A 24796-nucleotide genomic window follows, 5' to 3' on the forward strand; every position below is an offset into this window, starting at 1 on the left:
ATTTTTTTCATGTACAACAATTTACATTTATTCAAATACAGTCATGTCATCTTCTTCTGGTTGCTGCACAATGGTGGAGGGCAGGGTTTCACTTAAATGCGACTTATTTTGGGGTTAGGGAAACAGAGTAGAAATAGTCACACATAGTTCCATAGTCATCTACACTGACCCTCTGATGTACTAAAGGATGAATTGAAGTAAACTACCATTGTTGGCAAAGTATGAAACCTGAATTAGTAGGAATGTTTTCAGCAAAAGTCCCGGAGGTACACATGCTGCAATCTGCCAGTCAGTTATATGTGGGGTAATCAAGCAAAATAATATGTGATAATCTTCAAAATATTTGACGATCTAATTTGACAGACAGACACAGGCCAAGAGCCAATAGCAAACATCTGTATCCAAAGCCAATGGAATCAGGACTTCTTTTCCTCCTCCTCTGGTACTAAAAATCTGCTTCAGAGAGTTTTCTAGCCTGCGAAAATAGATTTTTTAGGTGCATGGAGGGAGCTGCAGGAAGGAGAAGCACCACCAATCCCAGGGGAAGGACACCACTGAATCCTGAAGGCAGTGGGGAAGGCAGATGAACAGAATAGCACTGCTACAATATGGAGCTTTAATCTGCTTCCCTGTTTTGTTTTACAGGTGGCTGTTCACCAGACTATTTGGAAACCTCCATAGGGAAGTGTTTCAAAATAATTACTTGACATAGTACTATTTTTCTTAAGAGGTCAGATACTGCATACAGAAATCAAATGCTCACATTTTGCTCTCTATTTGTATTGGCTTACGTGTAAATAAATGAGATCTTCAAATTATATTTATCCTTTTCTCTGTGGGAGAGTAAAATAAATATTGTCTTAATTTACCTAAGATTTAGAACATTATTACCTAAATGCATTTAAAAACAAACATACAAACACACACAGATAACCTTTCCCATAATTATTTCTTATATTCTCAGTTCTGGTTTCTTATTTTTAAAAGGCTGAGTGTCAATGACATTTACGATAAAATTGTACAACTGGAAATTATGTGAAATAGTATTCATTAATGTGCCTGCTTTAAAAACAGCTTTGAGATGTTTAAGTGATCACAGATGTACTAGCACAACGTGTAGAATTGCATGCCATTTCTGCAGCAATCAACAAGACAGAATATTCTGCTGATTTCATTGTCCAATTCCTTATAACATTATAATCACTGAAATATGTGACCTATTTCAACATCAAAGCCTGGACAAAGTACATATACTTTTACTTAAGTTTATGACTTCAGGCATGACAACAAGATGGCTAATTGAAACAATCAGAGTTTCTGTGTAATCTAACAATTTGTAGAGATTCTTTTGGGATGAATTTACATATTTTTGTGTCAAAGCCTTCAGTCCTATTCAGGCTTGCTTGCAAATAAGCCCCATTCTTCCAATTAAACACACACAATCCCTATCTGGCCTGTAAGAAATTACTAGTAGGATGGCCACTTAACACATTTAAAAAAGAGGGAATGTATCATCAAAAACGAAGAAGCCATTGCATAAAACAGTGTTCACTGATCTATAGATCGTCGTCGTTTAGTCGTTTAGTTGTGTCCGACTCTTCGTGACCCCATGGACCAGAGCACGCCAGGCCCTCCTATCTTCCACTGCCTCCCGGAATTGTGTCAAATTCATGTTGGCTGCTTCGCAGACACTGTCCAGCCATCTCATCCTTGGTCGTCCCCTTCTCCTCTTGCCGTCACACTTTCCCAACATCAAGGTTTTTTTGAAGGAGTCTTCTCTTCTATAGATACAGAGCCCAAAATCGGTAATGAGTTTTATAGCAGTGGTCCCCAACCTTGGGCCTCCAGATCTTCTTGGACCTACAACTCCCAGAAGCTTTTTCACCACCACCTCTGCTGGCCAGGATTTATGGGAGTTGAAGTCCAAGAACATCTGGAGGCCCAAGGTTGGGGACCACTGTTTTATAAGACAGACAGAATTACAATGCATTGCACATGAGTGTAGAAGACTGTGGCCAGGTGACTGGCATCTGTCAAGTCTGCTGCCTTGGTGCTCCCTGTGGATGGTCAACCTCAGCATCCCTGATCGTGATGGCTCTTTACCTTTCAATCAGGCTTGTACTGGACAGTCCTCCAAACAGAGGATACCATCAAATAAAAGACTATGAAGAAGACATGTGGCAACCCTAGTTACCAGTGTAAGGGTCAAACAAAAGGCACTAGTCATAACCTCATGCAAACATAGTTTGCACTATTTGAATAAACCTGAATTTGTTAAGATATTTTTAAAAAGACATCATCAACGGAGCCTTTCAGAGGTAATCTCCACAAAACAAACCAAAGGGAGGATTCTGATATTAACTGAATCATGTTATCTTCAAAGGATAGCATGAATTTGAAATTCACCTGGCCTAGTAACTTATATTTATGCCCCTGACCCATTTTTTTTCTCTCAAGCTACATCAGTGTCTTCCGATCCACCAACTGGGATTAAATATAAGTCACCACATTCATCAGTCTTGCATAGATTTGTAAACATGAAGCTTCTGGAAGCAGATAGAACTAGCTTCTTTTTACCATCATTATCTAGATCGGTATCAGTAATTTGTGGTAATATGACTGTCTCTTTCCTTCCTTTTACAGCATTACATTATTTTAATGAAAACACTCAGTAAAAGTTAACCCATTATTTACCATGATGAGTTTATTTTTTAAAGTGTCTCTTTTCATATAAATACTGGAAATTAGTTGTTGAAACACAGGCTAAGACCACTCCACTGGAAGATCAACAGTAAGTATCAAAGCACACTTTTGAAGTCTTTCCCAATGGTTAGAAAGTTATTTTTAATAAGAATGAATGTAATAGCGAAGCCATCCACAGCTGAGCAGTAGTAAAATGACCCTCTGGGATCCAGATCATCAGTTATTGATTTGGCATACTCATACATCTTAAGAAGAACTTTAAATTTACTGGTGTGACGGAAAATCATGCACTCCTCACATGCTCCTTGAACCAACAGGATATACAATACTGTACTGTCCAGTGCAAGTTAAGTCCCATGGGATTTGCTTCAAGCAAATCTTTTTTGCCCTTTTCTCTGGGGTGATCCCTGATATATCCTTCACGTTGGTTACATCTTGGTTGGATTAAAGACAAAGGATACTCATTTTGGGCGGAGAAGAGAGGTAATTTGAGAGAGGGGTCAGGGAGGCCATACATGTGCATATAGAAAATCCCTCACTCAACAGGGGTGGAGGCCTGAGATACAATCTGTCTCCTATTTCTCATACTGCCCTTTCATCCCTGGCCAGAAAGAGTAGGACCACACACACCAGAAAGACCACTGTTAAAAGAAACGAATCTATTTAGAACAAATGCCCGGGGGGGGGGGGGCAAAACCGACGACGAGTCTCTAGGATCACGTTTTCACATCTTCCCAACAATTTAAAATCGACAACAGCATGGCAGAGGCGCATGCGCACACGTTCGATGGTGGTTCCGCGCTTTGTCCTTTCCCGTGCAGTCGGAAACTTCTAAGTGTAGCACCCTTGGTCCGTCACGAATTAAAGTCCCCCGCTTTAACCGGAATGCGCCTCTTGCTCCAATATTAGATAGATACTTATGTATCGGTTCGCTGGCTCAGGTGCAAAATGTCGGGGTTCAGTCCTGAGCTGATCGACTATTTGGAAGGGAAAATTTCATTCGAGGAGTTCGAGCGGCGTCGAGAAGAGCGCAAAAGCCGCGAGAGGAAGGTAAGGAGACCCTCCGTGGGTCTCTGGGTGGTGCATTTCCCCCATACAGTATATATTCATGCTGTCCCCCTTCTCGGACGGAATTGTCCATAGGCAACCTCACTGCTTTTCCGCTTGCATTTTCAGGTCCTGAAAGAACTACCACGTGAATAATCGGGAGAAAAGGAGAATAATAGGACCTGTTTTATCCCGTAAAAATACAGAGCTGGTGCCGGCCCGAGCCTCCTCATATCGGCTCTACAGCAGTTTCCATTGAGTTCTGTAGGAAGAACTTTTGCTCCACAGTTAGCGTGCAAAGGATTATCTCCAGATCGCGCACGTTAGGTCCGTCTACTCACTGGCAGAGAAGTACAATATTGTAGGATCCTAGTGCTTGCCCGAAATTGGTGCCCGGGAGGAAAGCCCTCCCTCCTATGGGCAACAGCAACAGGTTTGCAAAGTGCATTATAGCTTTACCGTGTTGACACAGTGTTCCTGCATGCGATGCTCATTGTCAAACTAGTTTGGCAGGACTGATTCCCAGGTAAATGAGCATATTTTTGTTTTTAATCCCATACTTTGTAGCTGTGAAAATTGGAGGCTAAGTATACCTACACATCCTACAGGCAGGAATTTTTTAGAGCAGTGAGTTCATGGACTGCAACCCCCAGAAGCCTTTACCATCAGCTGCGCTGGCTGGGATGTCTGGGAGTTGCAGTCTAAGAACATAATGGTTAGGAGCCGCTGTTCATCTAGAGCAGTGGTTCTTAACCTTTGTTACTTGGATGTTTTTGAACTGCAACTCCCAGAAACCCCAGCCAGCACAGTTGGTGGTGAAGGCTTCTGGGAGTTGCAGTCCAAAACTCCTGAGTAACCCAAGGTTAAGAACCAGTGATCTAGAGCAGTGGTTCTTAACCTTTGTTACTCGGATCCTTTTGAACTGCAACTCCCAGAAACCCCAGTCAGCACAGCTGGTGGTGAAGGCTTCTGGGAGTTGCAGTCCAAAATTCCTGAGTAACTCAAGGTTAAGAACCAGTGATAAAGAATAGAAACTGTTAAACTGAGTTATAACACACAGACTTCTTGCATGCATGAATCTCAAAAACATACTGCAGTTCATCCCATATAGGCAATGTCATACTCTTCTACTCTAGGATAATTATTCCCCAGCTTTTTCACTCCCAGTTACTAAGTGCTTTCACAGCCCACTTCACCTGATAGAAGTATACGTTAAAAGGGGAATATAGCACTCAGCTGAATGCTGAGTGATTTCATAACCTACTTCTCACCATCCACTTTACCACCCCATCTGTGTGACTCAATTTGAATTATCACATTGGAGATAATGGTCCCTCTATCTGTATAGCTATAAGTAAAGTAATTGATGTGTACGCTCACACATGTACACAGACAGAGAGATTTTTCTGTGGAAATAACTGGATAAAAAAAATTGTAAACAAAACACAGTTCATGGAGTTTGTTTTCTGTATAAATTGCAACAAATGGGTGATGAACAGTGATTTGTCTGTTCTCAACAGAAATGGATGAACCTTTAGTCTTCCTCTGTATATGCAACTCTATGTTTTGATTTTTTTTAAATAGATAAAAATACAGGTGGTAAGGTTGATCTGTTAAGAGAATCACAGTAACAAGAAGAATAACAGCAAACTAGTTCTTGTATAGAAAAGTTGTGCCAATGTAATTTGTGTATAGAAAAATGGTGCCAACATAATAAAGAGGCAATGCACTTTTTGGAACTGTTACTAATGGCAAATGGAGGGTGTGTTTTCTTTCTGAAGGTTATTCTTGTACAAGCACTGTGATCCTATGATACTACTCTGTCAGGACTTGACATTCAGTAGATGATCAGTTGGATACTGGCCAATATCTGTTAAAAAAAACTAGTGTGAGCCAAAACCTGTATTTTGTGATCAAAAGACCTTTGAGATGAAAGAAAACTCTTTACTAGTCTAGTCACATACATCCTAAGACACATTTCTGGAAATCTCCAGCATGTAAGGCAAATGTAATTGTTTCAATTACACTTGGCCAAGGCTGATGTCTCATCGTGTATGTCTAACCTATGTGCCTTTTAAAAAAAAGTTCCAGGACTGAACTCACAATTCTTTCACATATAAAAATCTAATCTTGGTTATGTCCTGCTTTCATATTTTCATTTTAGTGTCCTAATTGGAACAGTGTGTGGTGGGCAAGTGGACTGAGTTGCTGCTTAGAGAAGGTGCTGCTCTGAGATTCAGCTCAATAATGTGGCCTTAGTCCCAGTCAGGCTGATAGTGGTTAGGGGCTGTATATGTACCTATACACGGCTACAGCTCTTTCTTCTCCTTACCACCAATGGAGGAAGATGAGGAAAGACTGAAGAGGACATGGCTGGAACTTCAAGGTTTCCTTCTCAAGGCCATGGCTGAGTCCTAAGCTGGCTTCTGCCCCTACTTTTACTCCATAAAACAAAGCATATGTGCTTCCCCACTTCTCTTTTCTTAGTGGGCAGGGCATGCATGGGAGGGCTTGCTTGAGATGGGCTGCCTTCAAAGGCCAGGTTTGGCATGCAGGCCAGAGGTTCTGAGTCCCACCTGTATAACATGTCTAGTGCTGACGCACCATAAAGTTTATAGATAAGATGTCTGTTGATATCTTACGTTAATACTGTTTCAACATTATTAAATTGATTAATTTGCAGGATTAAGCCAATGGTGGAAAGAGGTCTCTCTAGGTTTGGCAGCAAGCTTTGGTTCTCTATTGTCCACACATATTTGAAGTATATTCTTCCAGCCTTCCAATAGCATATATTTACTGATTTTTAAATTATTATTTTTTTATTTTGGTTACTGGAAATAACAAGAGCCTTGTGGCATCTTAAAGACTGACAAGTTTTATTTGGCATGCACTTTTATGGGATGCACAACCCCTCCTCTTCAGGGACATGGAATGAAGGTTGTTGTTGGTTCTGGGCCATGTCATGTTATTTGTCCTAATTTCAGAAATGGGCTATAGAAACTGGGAGAAAGAAAACAGCAACCAGACAGATCAGGGGCAGGAAGCATCTCCCCTCTAAGAAGAAGTTTCGTATTTGGGGTTTTTAGTTTAGAAAAAAGTGAAGGAAGAAAGGCCACAATGAAGGGTTGTAATATTATTCATGGTTTAAAGAAAGCAGTGGAGTAACTGTCCTTGATTAAACTGTACAATTGTGAACCCAGACTTACTTTGCTACCTAAGAGTCAGTTATTCAGCTTAGACAGAAAAGTGTTTTTGGCACTGCATTCTGTATTATCACCAGTAAATCAATAAAAATCATTAAAAATCATCTTTTAATCATAGCTTTCTAATCTTTTCAGGACGGAGAAAATGTAACTGCTGAGGAAAACACAGAAGATCCAGATGCCCCCTCTACCTCTGGACAAGGCTCATCTGCTGGACACCAGGGTCAGAATGAGGCAGAAGGTACACACTTTAGCTGTTTCATTCCAAGGGATTATGGAAAAAATAGTTATTTGCTACCATGCTTTAAACGGAAACTGAACAACTTTTTCCTTGCTCTTAAGAATGTCCATTAGGATGAGTTTTGTTGTTTTATTTGGTGGGATCTGGTCCCCAAAAGTCTCCCACCAAGGAAGATGTTTCTCCAACTCCCTCCCCCCCCCATGGAAATGGTCCCTATATGAGTTGCAGATTGCTTTTTTCCTAAGTTGCAGTCCTTTGCCTCCCCCTTTCATCCTCCCAGATCCTCATTTCTCAAAACAAAAGTGGAATTCTGGCCCTCTCCAGTTTGGCTCTTTTGGTTTTTTCAAGTTTTAGTAGTCTGTCAAGTGGCAGCTCACACAGTTTGAGCCAGCAGAGCCAGTGGTGAGGGGTCAGAAGACTTGTGGGCCGAGGACCTGTCGTCATCATTGGGTCCTGTGAGGAGCACATTGGCAGCAAGGGTTCTCCAACAAATGTGATTGTTCAACAACCTTTGAGGCTGTAGTGGAAACTTCAAATGGTGCAAAATGGGGCGGCCAGACTTCTCACTGGGACGAGAAAATGCCAGCACATCTCTCCCACCCTGGCCGCCTTGCATTGGCTTCCCATTCGTTTCCGCATCCACTTCAAAGTGTTAATGCTGACTTATAAAGCCCTAAACGGTTTAGGACCTCGATACATGGCGGAACGTCTCCTCCCACCTAGATCTACCCGAGTCACTCGTTTTAGCCAGGAAAGACGGCTGAGGGGCCTAACACCGAGAGAGTCCCGGAAAGAAAGAAGAAGAAACCGGGCCTTTTCAGCAATGGCCCGTCGACCATGGAACACCTTGCCATCGGAAATCACCCTGGCACCCTCACTGGGTGTTTTTAAGAGTCAGTTAAAGACTTGGCTCTTTAGGAAGGCCTTCCTTCCAGCCAACACTTGATTTTTTCTCTTTAGTTTTCCTTTTTCCCCATCTTGAATTTTAAAATTTGTTGATTTAATTATGCGATTGTTTTATGATGACTATTTTTAATGATGTTTTATAACTGCTTGTAAGCCGCCCTGAGTAGACTCTGTCTAGAGGAACGGGGTAGAAATAGAATAATAAATAAAATAAATAAATAAACATTTTCAGCATCATCCCAAGAAACATTAATGGTTTTGAGACCTTCCTTGAGGGTTCGACACCAGGTTTTTCAAGGCGAGCCTCATTTTCTCTTTCCTCCAGGAGGACCTCCGTAGTGCCACATTTTCACTGGAGCTGAACTGGGCCATTCAATGGCTGTTGTTACACTGCTTATGGGAAGGAGGCCAGGTCACCTCCTTCCCACTTTCATAGTCTTTCTTCTTGTGGGGGGGGGGGAGAATGTTATTGCATTGCTTGTTCCTTGGAATGTTCAGGTCTTCAACCTTGGCTGTCACATCATATTTTAAGTAACACAGAAGTAATGTCCTTAAAATAGTGGGGAGGGAGAAACATGAGAGAGGCTGGCAAAGCTGTTTTTCAGGTTCTAGGACGACTGCGTTGGTTAGTTAGACCACCTTGTAAACTTTTCTCTCTAACCAGAGGAAACATCAGATGGGGTCAGCAAGTCTGTCCATCGGGTGTTTGCCTCCATGATGGGAGAGAATGAAGAAGAGGAGGAGGAAGAAGAAGAGGAAGAGGAAGAAGAGTCCTCTGAGCAGCCTACGGCAGGCGATGTGTTTGCTTTGGAGATGGTGCTTAATAGAGAGACCAAGAAAATGATGAAGGCAAGTATGTCAAAGTTTCGGGGCCCTCAAAGTCTCTTGCTGTTGCTAGAGAATAATGGAGAAATGAGTTGTTTAGTATCATGTTAAAAGAGACAGCCCTTTTGAGGTGCTTACCCTGGTCCTTCTTGCCTATACCTTGCACTAGTTGTCACATGGGGCTGGAGCTTCTTTTGGGATCACAGGGCCCGAGTTGAGTTTCCCTTTGGAGATGCTAAATGATGTTTCCTATCTCTTCTGAGCCCAATTTCTTTATGTTTCTGAACTTCACTATAGACTTGTATTAGAGAGTTTTTTTAGATTAGCTAAAAGGTCAAAAAAGTTACCTAAGCCAAGCTTTAGAGGGTGGGGGAATTGTTAGATCAGTCCTGCTGGCTTGAGGTTCTCCTCCTTGTTGTAAAATAACTGTATTCAAATAAAATACAATTGCATCCATTCTCTAGGAAAAACGTCCACGCAGTAAGCTGCCTCGGGCCTTACGAGGCCTTATGGGTGAAGCTAACATTCGGTTTGCCCGCGGTGAACACGAGGAAGCCATCCTGATGTGCATGGAAATCATAAGGCAAGGTATCTGCTGTGTGAATGTGAAGCAACCTGGGCGGGACAAATATATTGGAGGCATGTGGAGGGAGTTGGACATGTCCCTGTTGGGCTGTAAATCAACTGCTGGGAAAAGAAGTTGTGTTTCAGCATCTCTGTTTGTATAGGGCTGCCTCGGGTGGCAGATGCTATGGTGTGCATGGGGCAGCAGTGGCCGCCCTGCAGCCATTTCACTTCAGCTTCCCCACCATTTACAAGCCCCGTTGATTGTATTGGGCCTGCTAAGAGAGCTTGCTGCTCTCACATATAACACAGAATGCTGTCACGTTGCTGCTCTTGAAAATTCAAATGCTAGTCCATTTGCCTTCCATACATGGGGTGGCCACAGAGAACAATCTCTTTTCTCCTTCCTCTCAGGCAGCAAAACACCTTGGGCGGGCACTGCTACGGTATATGATAAATGGAAGCCTTAATAACTGGCTCGATTTATATAGAAGCCTATAGATGAGTTTGACCACAGCATTTCGGCCAGCTTTTGCTATTACAGTTCCCATTGTTCTTAACCCCAGACACAACCAAAACACAACACAATACTAGCTTGTGAAACTGTACCCAGAAATGAGGTGGCATTTTGTTACCATCTTAAAACATGGTGAAATATCATTATTAGTTCTACTTACGCGTACTTGAGTATAAAAAAGGTAATGGCAATATGTTCTTGCTGTTCTTTTGTCTAGCTCCACTTGCTTATGAGCCATTCTCAACTCTTGCCATGATTTATGAAGACCAAGGAGATATGGAGAAATCTCTGCAATTCGAACTGATTGCTGCACATTTAAATCCCAGTGACACTGAGGAGTGGGTGAGGCTCGCTGAGATGTCTCTTGAACAGGACAATATTAAACAGGCTATCTTCTGCTATGCTAAAGGTAAAATGAATGAATGTAGTGCTCTTATGTACTGGAACAGTATTGATGGATGGCTTTTCACAACATACCACTTGATCTTTTAAAATTATTATTGCATGTTATTATATTATTAGATTGTTGAACCTAATTACATTGGCCTGTGTTGGATGGCACTATCACAACATTATAAGCTTCATATTGTGCAACCTCTCCCTCCCCCTCCTCTCCCCCATATATGAGCATGCAGGAACAAATGCTCTTTCCCTTTGCATCACATCTTAAATAAGGCAGAAAAACATCTTAACTATGCTTAGGGAGGAAGCTGGGATTTTCAAGCAATTTCAGTGGTAAGTCAAAACAAGAATAAGCCTATTAAATCAATGGAACCTACATAGGTGTTGCCAAAGCCCCACTAATCCAGTTGGCCTGCTCCAGTTCCAACATATGACTTGATTTCAGTGTATAAGAGACTGGTGTGTTCCAAAGCTGGAAACCGTCCTTTCCTATATTGGATGAATTGGGACACACTGGTTATTTGGAGGCTTTTAGGATTATCAAAGCACGCTATGGAGGGAGAGCAAATGTGGCTAAAAAGGCTTGCTTGTATCTCAGCTTATTAAGCCATGATACTGTTGTCTGCTTGAGACTGTGGTGTGTTTTCCATGCAGACGGCCTTTAAAAGTAGATCTGTTCAGCTAATATAGAACAAGCTCTCTGGGATCATAATAAAGAGTGATGACGATGACAAAACAGGCTGCTTGTTCTTCTTAGCATTTTTTTTACAACAACATGGTAAAATGACCATGATATCAGCTCTGTATATGGAAGGAAATGCTGATAATAACTACAAGGTAGTATGGAAAATGTAATGTTGAAATCCAGGAACTCCTTTCTGTGGGTGGAAGGGCTCTAATTATATGTGGTGCCTCTATTTCATTTTCAGGATTCTTCCCCTTTTGCCATCTCACTGTTACCATATTCATCAGGGTTCCTCATCTCTCTGTGAAGCCTTTGAGAGTCTTGTGGGGAAGAAAGTGCAGGAAAACCTGCTTCTTGCAGCCCACTTGCATGCATTAGAAACTGGAGCCTTGTCTTTATTTTGGTAAATCGACATTCAGCTGTGAGCATTCTCTTTAAATCCCCTAAATGTGGAGTTCTGTGGGAAAAGATGCAGAGAAGCAGATATGCATACCTCCTTATATAAGATACCTTAGAATATAGGAATTGTCTTGTCGATAAGAGCAAACCATTTCCCCCATTTAGTCCAGTCTTCTCTTTCCAGTGCCAATCAGCAACATGACTTTGTGAAGCCACTAAAAATATGAAAATAACGGATCTTCCCATTTGTCTGATTTTCTTTTTAAATTTTGCCGTTACTATTTGATACTCAAAGGTATGCTCCTTCTGCAAATGGGTGTTTCTATCTAAGTGTGACACAATAGTAGTTTCCTTAGGCTTCCAGAAACCTGGTTTCATTGCCTTTTCTCATTTCCTTTGTAAAACTTGGAAGAGTTTTTCTGTATTTATTGCCATCATATCCTCCTTACTTGTTATTAGCACATTGTTAAACATTAAAATGCCTCTTTTGTATTTCACAGCTCTGAAGTATGATCCTACTAATGTACGTTACTTGTGGGAAAGGTCGAGCCTGTATGAACAGCTGGGGGAGCATAAACTGGCAATGGATGGCTACAGGCGCATCTTAAATCTCCTGACTCCTTTTGATGGAGACCGCTTTATGCATTTGGCTCGAGACATGGCCAAGTAAGTAGTCGCACCTGAGAGTGGTGTGGTATATAAGTAAAAAGTAACATTCCAAAGTGTGAGTCTTTCTTGCCACCAGTGTTACATTAGGCTCACAACAACTCTGTCTGTGCAATGGATAAAACATGTTGCCTTGATGCTAACTGTGCTGTTAGATTGGTGGCAGAGGCGAAAAGCATCATGCCACTTTGTGAGACTGAGATAAGACCTTAGGAAGACTCCATGCAAAAGATCTGTTTCTCACATGAGGGACCCGTGTGGCTGCCCTGGACACCATGCTAGAGTGGGTGGGGCCAGCTCTCTGTGGCCCCCCCAGAAGTGATTGCCCAGAGGTCATTCAAGTCTCATGCATCCATGTCAGCCACCCCTCTCCTGATGCAATAATGCCATTGGTGACTAAAGTGTCTATTAAACCTTCCTTGCAGAACAGGAGCAGTGTTGGGGAGAGTGGATACCTTTTCTTCTTCTGTTGTTGTTGTTGTTGTTGTTGTTGTTGTTGTTGTTGTTGTTGTTGTTGTTGTTGTTGTTGTTGTTGTTGTTGTTGTTGTTTGATTTATATAACACACCATAGTGCTAGACCACTCTCTGGGTCGTTTACAACATAATTATGCAAACAACACGTTGCCCATCAGCAATCTGGATACTCATTTTACCAACACTGGAAGGATGAAAGGCTGAGTCGACCTTGATCCTGCTACCTGAACCCATTGGGATTGAACTTAGGTTATGAGCAGAGGGTTGACTGCAGTACTGCAGTTTAACCACTGTGTCATGAGTCTCAGTTACAACGTCACTAGTTTTGTTAATTTCCACAGATTAGTCAAACAACATATTGTGTACCTCAGTAGTGAAAGCAGCTTTCGATAATCCACAGTAATGTTTACTTTTGAAACCTTTACTATGTGTGGTGAGGATGCAATATAGGTATATATTGGGAGGTGGTAAGCACTCCAACGTTGAAGGCATTCAAGAGAAAATTAGACAAGCCACACAAAATGTCTCTACATCACCATCGCATGCATTTGGACTTTTAATTATCTTCATTAGTCCTAATGAAGGCTTTTTGAAAGGTTTTTTTCCACTGCGGGAAAGGGGCAAGGAAATTTCGAATCATCGACTGAAACTGAAGGCAGCAGGGAGCCTGGCAGGGCGGATGCGCCAGAGGCCTGTTTTGATGAGACACCAGAGGGCCTCTCCCATCCTTTCGTCCCCTTTCTTCCTTGGTATGATTGCAAGGAAGAGTTCAGAAGTTTCAATGCCAGTGTTTAGATAAGCTATACTTTAATGTCTCAATCCTGCAACCTGTTTTTGATTTTAACTAGAGTTCGTTTCATAAGAAGCACCTTTGGATCACACCTTACAATCTTCTAGTGGTTTACTAGACATTTACTCTTCTCCAGCCTGGTGGCCTTTACATGTTTGAGCCCATTCCCTTTACCTTTTGGTCATGCAGACTGGTGTTCCAGTGGGCCTGGAGAAGGCACCAGCTTGGTGAAGTCCAGTTTAAATTAAATTGATTAATCTTCTATACTCATCACATGAAGGTGAACTTCCAGGAAGTTCCAGGTTCAGACGACTCTTCAAGCCGTGGAGAAGCAGAAGCAAAGCCAGGCCCTGAAGTGAGGCTGCGTTAGTTCATCTTCAGCATCCTGAGGGTCATGGTCTCCATACAAAAATTTTTCTGTTACATCCCCTCCCCCAGGTTCTGAGGTTCCCTTGGGATTCCTTTTGACTCGTGAATGTCGTTGAGATGGGGGGCGGGGGGCTGGAGGGAGCCTGTAATGCTCCAAAAATCTGTACTGCCAGGATCAGGACAGTTGGTGGTGGCTTTCAGGCATTAAAGCCTCCCCCATCGTCCCAAGGCTCCCCAAGGTTTCCACAGGGCAAAAAAGGGATCCCAAGGGAGCCTTGAAACCCTGGCTGGGGGGGGGGTTGAACAGAAAATTCCTAATGATGGATAAAAATCCATGGTTGATTATGTCATCAGATTGCATGGCGCAACTTTACACAAGAGGATTTTGGCAATGGTTGTGTGTAATGTCCAAATATGTTATGACCTAGATCACCACACCCTACTGTCAGGGTTAATTTCACAAAAGTAATATGATATTCATGCATTTGATATGAAGCCACGCTAGGGAACTTCCTTTCTCAATAGTGCATATAATTTCCCTTTTCCCTGGGGAATGCTGAGATGTATTCCTTATCTTTTCTGTTCAGAACGATTGATCTGCCTGTATTTACTTTTGTTCCCTATGTTTTCCATAGGAGTTACTACGAAGCCAATGATATCACTGCTGCTATTGAGATCATAGAGGAAGCCTTCAGTAAACACCAGAATCTGGTATCCATGGAAGATGTTAATATAGCTGCTGAGCTGTATATTTCTAACAAGCAGTATGATAAAGCATTGGCAGTAAGCACATTAAATTGATCTCCTGTATAAGGGCGAGCTGTTTTGCATTCTAAATGACTCTGTGTGAGTGTATCTACCTGTCATTACATTCCCTATCCAAGATGCTGTCAAGACCTATAAACTGAAAAGATAATGTGGCCAAACTAAGCCCATTTCAAATGGCATCTCCTATACCATCTTGACTGTTGACTAAGTTGACTGGAAAAAGTCAACTTAGTCAACAAAAGACTAAGTTGACTTTTTCCAGTTTTGAGTCTGCAGATGATCTCCCATTATCCCTGATTATGGCCCCGGGTGGGTGGTGATTATGGGACTTGTAGTCCACTACAGTACTTGTAACCCTTGGCACTTGAGAAATAGTGGCTGAAGAAACAGCTGTGGCGGCACTTGCTAATGATCCTTCAGCTTTATCAGCCTTCTGGGTTGAAGGTTGTGGAATTGACAATGTGGTTTCCTAGAATGCTTATTTTTTGTGGGGGGGCAGGGCCTTGTGGCATGGCTACTCTGAGGTGAACACAATATTTTTGACTGAAATCCAGAAATGTGGTCCTTTTAGAGCTTTTGAGCTTGGCTTCACTATCAAAGAGTGAAAACTGGGACATTCAGGGAAGTGCAGGGCAGAGTTCTCTATTCAGCTGTGTATTGCTTCTAAGATTCGGTTGAGGGGAGGAGACTGTGGGGATGGCAAGCAGGCATCTGACATTCACCGTGAAACTTTCTTGACATGGAATTTTCAAAGTCCAATCTACCACATCTACTAAGAGCTTGTATAGTCTTGTGATGAAACAGCCTCATTTACTCCTTTGAATCATTAGTTTACCTAGTAACGTCAGTTAGATGGGTTCCCCCTCTCCACCCCCATGTTCTTTTACACAGGCTTCATTTTCTTATGTCAAAAATTGTTTCTATTTTTAGGTTATTACAGATTTTTCAGGCATTGTACTTGAGAAGAAAGACATGAAAGAAGATACCTCAGCAGAGAATAAAGGTACGGGAAGTTTCAAGTACAGCCGTATTAAGAGTTCTCTCTCAGTGGGGTGTCATCTTCTGATGTGTTCTGGTCCTCCTTGAAGGCACATCATTAAATTCTCCTTGCCTTTGTGTCTGTTCACATTTGCCTTGTTCTCAAAAATGTCCTTGAAGAAAGTTGAGTGATGTGGCAACGGATTTGTCATCCTGTAACTGGTGCAAGAGACCCAATAAGAGACGAAAATTACCAAAGATGATTCTGGCTGCTTATTCTTCTTTGCCAGATGGCACAATCTTTTCAGAAAAAGTGAACAAAAAAGGGAATTTTAATTTGAAATGTTAATGTTCTAGAGAGACGTACATGTAAAGCAGTGACATCTGCAAAACTTTCATGGCAGTTGCAGAAAACTAACTGGGTTGTATGTGTGTAGGTCCCCACGATGGGCTGTTCCTCTGGCATGGTGTCCTTCAGTTGCTAGGACTCCCTTATAATTGGCCTTGTGACGTTGCAGAAGAGGTTTGGCAGGACATAAATAAAGCCTTGTTGGGATCAAACCAAAGGATTCCCTATGTAGTTCCACCAACCCCTTGCTTGTTAGAAGCCTGCCATCGGGAAACAAACATAGTCACAACCTCCTGTTTCTTTTCTTCCACTGCTGGTAAACATAGGCATACTTTGATGCTGGAGGAAGTATGCGGCCATTGTGATTAGGAGCTTTATCTTCCATTAGTTTGTCTAATCTCCTTTTAAATCTCTCCAAATTGCTGACTCACCTTATGACTTGTAGCAGTGAGTTCCACAGTTTGACCATGCCCTGGGTGAAGGGGCACGTCCTTTTCTCTCACATGCGTCTCCCAGCTTACGTGGATGACCCCGGGTTGAAGAATGAACTCTATCGGCCTTCTTGACGCCATGTATCTTGTCCTACCCTTGTAGGCCAAACTACTTATTGCCTGAGAAACAGGATTCCAACTATTTCCAGATATTTGGCCTGTTTCTCCTGCCTGCCTCCCTGCCTGCTTGCCTGTCTACACTTAATACTTTTCAGCTGGATTCTAATATTTTGTCATATGCTCCAGAAGCAAAATTATAAAATGAATTAGTGTGTCATGTTATTTTACTGACCTAGACACTAGATACTCATCATCTGGTTGGACATACAGTATTTTCCTGTTTGATTTGATTTGCACTGATGAAAGTTCCAGTGCTGTTTTGTGTCGCACCAGAGCTGCTAATTAAAACATAACAGAATAATAAGTAATTCTAGGTTTGACAAAGAATATTCATTAAAGGCATGTGTATTTTTCACTGTCTTCTCTCTGTCTCTCTCTGCCTTGATGAAAGAGAGCATGGAAGAGCAGGAGAGTAAAGAAGCAACAATCGATCAGCAAGATCCTGCGCCTGAAACCAGTTCTGCATGTGAGCAACTTAGTCTTTGTAAAGTAGATCAGAGGTCTTTCCAAGAAGCAGAATATTGCTTGTAGATAAAACTGAGCATGGTCCTCTAGATATAGAGTCTGAAAGCATGTGCTGCATGATCCCTGTAATTAATGAGAAAGTACAAGCCCTCCCTATTCTCTGATGTGTAGGATTTTATTTTTCCGCTAGATCGTTTGTTTAAGGTTGATCAGATGTTGCATTGAATCCTAGTTTATTTCAGTAGGAAGAAGGCAAACTTGTACAGTGGGGTCTCTACTTAAGAACGTCTCTACTTAAGAACAATCCAACTTAAGAACAGCTCCATTTGCTGAATTTTGCTTCTACTTGAGAACAGAAATCCAAGATAAGAACAGGAAAAAAAACCTTTCCTGCTCTTTTTTTAACCTTAGGTCATCTTAGGTTAAAAAAAATTCTCCCCCTAGTGGTAGAGTACGTATTAACCAGCTTTGCATTAGTTCCTATGGGAACTAATGCTTCAGTGTACGAACACACCTCTACATAACAAAAAAACAGCCAGAACGGATTAATTGGTTTTCAGTCCATTCCTATGGGAAATTTTGCTTCAACTTAAGAACACCATTCCAAAATGGATTAAGTTCTTAAGTAGAGGTTCCACTGTAGTTTCTATGGACGGAAAAGAGCAGATACAGATTAAATGGTTTTCAATGCATTCCTATGGGAAATGCAGATTCAACATAAGAACTTTTCAACTTGAGAACCACCTTCCAATACGGATTAAGTTCTTAAGTAGAGACCCCACTGTATATGGTATCGTTTAGTACAAAAGTTTTGCCCTTCATTCATCGTTGGGGTACTACCTACTTTTCCCCTCAGCAATAACAAATGTGGTTTATGTTTTTGTTAAAAAGTGGTGGGGAAAGGCAGCACTTTCTGCCTGCTGCTTGAGTTTTACAGGGAGAGCCAAAAAATGATACCAATAAAGCACAAGCGAATAACTTTTTTTCCCTGCTGATAATTTCATAATCCCCGTCCTGGCTCAAAGTGAACTGAGTTTTATTTTAACAGCTGTGATATTAAAAAATTAAATTGCATCATGAAAGCAAGCTGAAGTACAAACAGATGTGGGATGTTGAGGGAATAAGTGCCTCCTTCAATTAAAACCAAGCCTTGTCTGAATAAAAAGGCCTTTACCAAAAGACACACACAAACACATACAATCACACTCACAGAACAAATACAAAGAAACTGTGCAGTCCATGTTTAGGCCTTAGATCACAGAATCCCCGTAACTATCAAAAGAATGGAAATAATAGGGAAGGTTGGGGAAAAGCAAGGAAACACTTTAAAGCCACTTTATTCCTTCTGCTTCTGAAGAGGCCTCTTAAACCCTGTTTGATTGTAGTAAAAACAGAAAATGGGGATTAAAATTAAAGTGCAGAGAAGCTGAAATTAGCAAGAACGTGTGTGATGGAAACAATGGTGTATGAACAACCATAGAGGTCATGGTATAATGTATACAAATAGTAAACCTTGCTTAACATTTTGTAGCTGTAGCAGCACATCTGATGAAGAGGGAGGTATTAACATCTCTGGGGGAGCAGTGAGATTTGAAGAAATGAAAGAAAATGTTAGAGAAAACAGAATTAAGGAATCTTCCTAAAACATAGCAATGGGGTCTGCTCTGTTGGCCGGGAATGTTGGCTGGTGGAGGAGCAAAGAAAAGAGAAGGCGGGGAAGGTGAAAGAGTGGGGGGGGGGTAGTCTGGAATATCCTGGGAAATAGCTTGACTTGATGGTTAGGACTCGGCACAGGAGAAAGCCGCCTTGAGTTGGGGGTCCCGCTGGTGAGAAAAATTGAAAATCGTCTCCCTTGTCCAGCTTCAGAAAAAGTCACCTGCTGCATCCCCGAGGGTGTTCCCATTGACATCACGGTGAAACTCATGGTGTGCTTGGTTCACCTGAACATCTTGGAGCCACTCAATGTAAGTACAAGACTTGATAAGCAAAAAAATAGAGAGACTCAATTGGATTCAATTTATATCCCAGGCAATAATAACCCCAGCAGTGGTTTTGGCAGCAGGCTGATTCTCTTAAAAACATGGCCTAGGATCCAGAGAGGAGCTTCAGCTCATACTCTCACCCTGCAGGAGAGTTTCTCCCTTTATCTGTAAAAGTTCGTCATTTTGCCTCGTCACAGACTGCTTTCAAATGTCAACCCAGTTTAGCCTGCATTTTGCTATTGGTGTTGCAAGGCAGCGGTTTCTTTTATTTTTTGTAAGTGTTCAAACACCCTGTTTGGCTCATGAAACTGGTTTTATCAAGTTGGAGGTCAGCTCTTGGCCAAGCACGGTAACAATACAGTCGTGCCCCGCTTAATGATTACCCTGCATTACGATGAATCCGCTTTACGACGATGTTTTTGCGATTACAATTGCAATCACAAAACGATGGTCTAAATGGGGGAATTTCACTTAGTGATGATCGGTTCCCTGCTTTGGGAACCGATTCTCGCTTTACGACTATTAAAAACAATTGATTGTTGGGTTTTCAAAATGGCCGCCAGGTGCTTAAAATGGCTCCCCGCTGTGCTTAGGGACTGATTCCTCGCTATACAGGCACCAAAAATGGCCGCCATATGGAGGATCTTCACTGGACGGTGAGTTTTTAGCCCATTGGAACGCATTGAACGGTTTTCGGTGTGTTTCAATGGGTTTTTAAATTTCGCTTTATGATGTTTTTGCTTAACAGTGATTTTCCTGGAAGAGATTATCGTCGTTAAGCGAGGCACCACTGTACACTGCTTTTATAGGTGATTTGGCCAAAGAACATCTGCTCTTTACCTAATGTGATAGCCTAATTATGGGACCGTCAGGTAGTTTTAGAAGGCATGAAGAGATTCTGAGCCCGTCTGGCAGTCTTGCATCTGGAATGTTTTGCTTTGTCTGGTGCATTCCAAGTTCTATCTGTGCAAGTCTGAGCCACAGAAATGAAGCCAGTGCTTGTTTTTTTTCATTGCCTTTCAATCCCTACGTCTCGTGCCCCGTTGTCTTTTGGAGGGACTGCTATATGTTTGAAAAAGACTACAGCAGAAGTTCTCATGCGTGCATTTTCAATTTAAAAAAAACAATCTAGTGAGGGCCGGTCAGTTTAGTATATCATTCAAATATATTTGAAGCAGAAATTTATTGAAGTCCATTTTTAATCACTTCCCAATCTTTTTTTAAGCTGCTGGAACTTTATAAGAGTTTTTATGTGCATATTTATGTTAGATTTTTATATGTACAAAAACTTGTATTCACTTTCTACACTCCTCCACCCTTTGTTGAATATGATGTCTGCCAGGTGGTTTTCCCTTTCATGCTTAAAAGCAAAACACAGAGAAATGCATCGGGAAACTCAGGGAAGAGTAAAGGATTAAGTGCCTTCTAGTTTGTATATTAGGCCTAAGAAAGGGGAGTTAGATAGACAGATAATAAAATATGAGCCAAATGCATCTTTCTTTTGTCATTATGAGTGAGTGAGGTTCAGCAGAATCCAGGGTCCTGGTTATGGGGTGGTGGTGGTGAAATCCACAAAACTGGTGTCCTCCAAAGTATTGTAAACTCAAGAAAACCCATTTGAGATCCCTTCACATGTTCACAAGAGTAGCTGTAAGCAAAGGAAATGCAATCGTTAGAAAGGTCAAGTGAAAAAGAGGGAGGGTGGGAATCACACAAAGAGTTAGGTTGCATTTTGGACTGATTGCCGAGCAGTTCGGTGCCATCTGTTTCCCAGCAATGCTGCATGATGTATGGGGAACTGCCCAACGCCAATCCCTACCCAAAATAGACCTTTTTGGTCCAGCTGTAGGGCTTCTCCTTGTTTGGGCCAAGCTGGAACGATTTCCTAACCGAGGGAAGTGTCTCTTTCATAAGGAGATCATTCCCTGAAAAGTGTCCCTTTGCGGTGGAATCAAACATCCCCTGTTCTTGCCGTCTGATTGCGCTCAAAACCAGAATTTCCCATTCTTTCCTTCAAGACCCTCTTGATAAGGCAGTTTTGCTTCAGAGGCACAAATTAAAATGTTTTACATTTTGTACATTTCTATCTACGAGTTAGATTCTTTACCTTGAAACAGGCTTTCCTTTTGTGTTTACAATGTACCTGCTTTCAATTTGTAAAACCATTTCTAGAGGGGTGTGTTGACTTGATTGTTGCAAAGCACATCCCAGTTTTAAAATCCATCAGGAATTAACGTAACTGTTTTTGTGTATGTTCAGGAAAAGATCCTGCCCCCTAAATTTCCGAGTGCTTTTCTCTATGTATGTGCTTCATGTTGGTACTGTTTTTCCCCCCAAGTTCCTGTTGACCACACTAGTGGAGCAAAACCCTGAGGATATGGGCGATCTGTACCTTGATGTTGCAGAAGCCTTTCTTGATGTTGGAGAATACAGTTCTGCACTTCCTCTCCTGAGTTCCCTGGTGTGCTCAGAAAGATACAACCTGGCTGTTGTATGGCTCCGCCACGCAGGTAACGCTCCTGTTCAGAATGCTTTTGGCTTGGTAGAATGTGTTCCATTGACTCACCCAGGGTGGCCAACCTATTTGTGCTTTTCCGGGAACAAATCCTCCTGAGTTCATTGGGGCTTACTCTTTGAGTAGACATGCCTAGGAGGGTGCTGCAGAAAACGTTGGACTTTGGAGCCCAGTGCCAGCGGCCTTTAAAGGTGACTGCAGTGGCAGGTGGATTTGCACAGAGTTCACCACAGGGTTCCTGGATCAGTCGGGGGGGAAAAGAGCCGAAACCTGTGGTTTAGGTCTAGACTTCTTTCTCGTTTGAATAGTTCCGTTGGAGAAGATCAGGCTGAACCACCACTGTTTACAATTGCTGGGTGTGGGTGGGTGTCTATGTCTGGGCCCAGGCCAATGTACTTAACAGCATTTCCTGTTGTTTCCAAATCACATGTTAAGATAGAACTTTGAGTGCTTCTGAGGAATAATTGCATATTGCCTGAAATGGGAGGGTCCAGGAGCTTCATGCCACCTCCCAGCCATTCTCATATTAAAACAGCAGCTTTGCTAGGCCCAAAAGGGTGCATATTGTTGTGCTGAGCCCTCATTGCCTTCATTGAGGGTATCCCAGCATCAGACGCAGCACTGACGTATAAAGCGGTGCTCGGAAGTGTTTTATGTGAACAACTCTGGCTTTTATATTGGCAACTCTGGCTTTTAACGGCTGCATATAATGGTCACAGTTAAGAAATATTTCTTTGGAGTGTTTCTCAGCAAGTTGTGTCCTTTAAAAAAATGGAAATGAAACCAAAAACATGAAAATCACATAGGGCTTACTCCTGAGATGTCCATATATTTTATTTTCATTGATTTATTTAAATTATTTATATGGTGCCTTTCTCTCCATAAGGGGACCCGAGGTGGCTCACATCAGCTCAAACAACACATTTAAAAATATATAGATATCACATTAAAAAGCAATTAAACATGCATTAAAAATTAAAAAAAAACAAATATTAAAACAATACAAAATCTTTAAAAGCTTTATAAAGCCCAGTTGTCTATAAATGCAGTCCTAGATTGGTTGACTGTGCTGTTCTAGTGTTACTGCTCAAGGTGTAACCTACTTACTACAATTACAGTAATATTAATCAAAATGTATTCTTGTGCAAAGATGTGTGCAGTGATTAGGAACAAGCCTAGAGGTCCAGATTCAAATTTCATCTCAGCCACACATTCATTGGAGAGCGTGAAGTGTATCCTAACTTAAGTGCTCCCACCTCACCTTCAACTGTAACAGAAGTCCCAAAAGCTTTTGGAGAGCTTCCTTGGTGCTTTAGAGAAATGCTATATAAACATGAATCTATCATTTATTTCATATTTTTCTGAATCACGTCTTCATTCAGTGAGTGCTTGAGCCAGTTAACAACAGAACTATCAGCACAGTAAAATGCAACAACTTTGTGAAAAGCTAAAACAAAACCAATTAAATGTTTAGCATTATAGTAAAATAGGGAGCCCTTCGAAAATGAAGAAAGCCACCCTGGAAACGTTCAGGGGAGCTGTGCAGTTTTTATTAGCTGTGTAAAGGCCAAGAGTGTGACCACCTACCTCGTCTCCTGGGAAGGGAAGGCCACAGGCAGGCTGCTCTGCACGAATGGCTTCCTCGCCAGGCTTTGCCCTCTGCCAACCTCACCTTTCCAGGAAGTGGGACAAGGAATAGGGCATCAGGTGAGCATAAGCTCTAGTCAGGTCCATATGGGTGGAAGATACCTGAGCCTTTAGGGATAAAAAACGGGATCTTGAACTGGGCTCTGAAACAAGCCAAGCCAGGTGCGATGCCATCTGGAGGATGCCTACCAATCAGAATTCTGGCTGCCACGTTTTTGCTCCGATTGTCATTTTCTAATGCTTTTCGAGGACGGTGTCATGTAAAGTATGTTACAACAGTCTGAGCAGGAGGTGAGGAACCTGGTCACTGCTGTGGCCAAATTGCCTTATCCATTCATGGGGATTTTACCACTGGAAGGTGGTGCTGATTGAGTCTGAAATGGCTCAGCTTAGGAAGTAATTACTTAAGCAATGTTTAAGCGCCTTTTTTTAGGGCTACAGTCTCCCAAACTAGCATTCCAGAAAGTTTAAGAGGTAAGAAGCAACGATCCAGTGGCTGTATCAAGCGTACAGATGGCTTAGAGCAGTGGTTCCCAACCTTGAGTAAGCCAGGTGTTCATGGACTTCAATTCCCAGAAGCCTTCACCACCAACTGTGCTGGCCAGGGTTTCTGGGAGTTGCAGTCCAAGAACATCTGGGTTACCTAAGACTGTGAACCAGTGACTTAGAGAGACCTACTCTGAGATGCAAGCAATTTATGGCATTGGTTAAAGCAAAGTGAAGAGCCCTCCAAAAGAGCTATATTAAAGAGACAAGGGACAAACCAGTTCGAAATTGGTTTGAACTGCTGGATAGCTCAGTGGATTAGGTCTCTGGAGCCAGAGGTTGGGAGTTCAGTTCCCCACTGGGCCTCCTTGAGAGGGGCTAGACTCGATGATCCATAGGGTCCCTTCCAGCTCTGCAATTCAAAGGTTATAGTTGGCTCTGTCTTGCATAGACACCAGCCTAACCAGTCTCACTGGCAGGCATTGAGGAAGTGTCTTTAAAGTGGCTCCTGGTGAATGGATATTACGCTCAGGACATTTTCCCAGAATTCACACCTCACAAGAAAGAGGGTGCCATTAGCTACTGCTTGGGTGGAGTACATGAGTTGTCTGTATTTGGAGAGGTGTGGGATGCTATTGTGCCCAAAATTACCTTTTTAGAAGGAGAGGACCATACTGCTTTCGCCTTTTCCCCCTTAGAGTGCTTGAAAGCCTTAGGCTACATTGAGCGTGCGGCTGAGAGCTACGCTAGAGTTGTTGACCTTGCCCCTTTGCACCTGGACGCACGGATCTCCCTCTCGACCCTTCAGCAACAGCTGGGCCGGCCTGAGAAAGCTCTGGAAGCCCTTGAACCCATGTATGACCCAGATACGCTGGCACAGGATGCCAATGCAGCTCAGCAAGTAAGCTCAACCCCTTTGAAGCGCAAACTCTGGCGTGAAATCAGAGTGAAGTTTGGAGATAATTGGGGTTTTTTTTGGGGGGGGGGTTGGTGCTACTGGAAATGTGAGGGAGCCCTTAGGGGAATTATCAATTGGAAGGGCTAAGATGCTGGGTGGAATTCTTGTTTGAGGAACAGGCCTAGGAGAGGACCAGAGATTTAAAAAAAATTCCCCATTGAAGGCTACATTCCCTTGTATGTTGTCTGCTTGGGGCTGCATGCTGCTCTAGCACAAAGAGCAAAGGCCAAAAATGAGGGGAACACT

General features: G+C 42.3%; 1 protein-coding gene across 1 annotated transcript in view; it reads left to right on the top strand.

The window, feature by feature from the left end:
- Positions 1 to 884: 884 nt before the first annotated feature.
- The window catches only part of GTF3C3 (general transcription factor IIIC subunit 3), a 34472-nt gene continuing 10560 nt past the window's right edge, over positions 885 to 24796 (top strand). Inside the window, exons 1-12 of the mRNA XM_072979506.2 lie at positions 885 to 3753; positions 7089 to 7194; positions 8765 to 8949; positions 9390 to 9513; positions 10224 to 10415; positions 11993 to 12158; positions 14427 to 14574; positions 15490 to 15562; positions 16889 to 16963; positions 18823 to 18926; positions 21283 to 21454; positions 24291 to 24493. Coding sequence (XP_072835607.2) covers positions 3652 to 3753; positions 7089 to 7194; positions 8765 to 8949; positions 9390 to 9513; positions 10224 to 10415; positions 11993 to 12158; positions 14427 to 14574; positions 15490 to 15562; positions 16889 to 16963; positions 18823 to 18926; positions 21283 to 21454; positions 24291 to 24493 — 1650 coding nt within the window. The 5' untranslated portion in view covers positions 885 to 3651. The remainder of the gene's footprint in view (positions 3754 to 7088; positions 7195 to 8764; positions 8950 to 9389; positions 9514 to 10223; positions 10416 to 11992; positions 12159 to 14426; positions 14575 to 15489; positions 15563 to 16888; positions 16964 to 18822; positions 18927 to 21282; positions 21455 to 24290; positions 24494 to 24796) is intronic.

This window comes from Pogona vitticeps, chromosome 1, assembly GCF_051106095.1.
Source record: "Pogona vitticeps strain Pit_001003342236 chromosome 1, PviZW2.1, whole genome shotgun sequence".
NCBI lineage: Eukaryota > Metazoa > Chordata > Lepidosauria > Squamata > Agamidae > Pogona > Pogona vitticeps.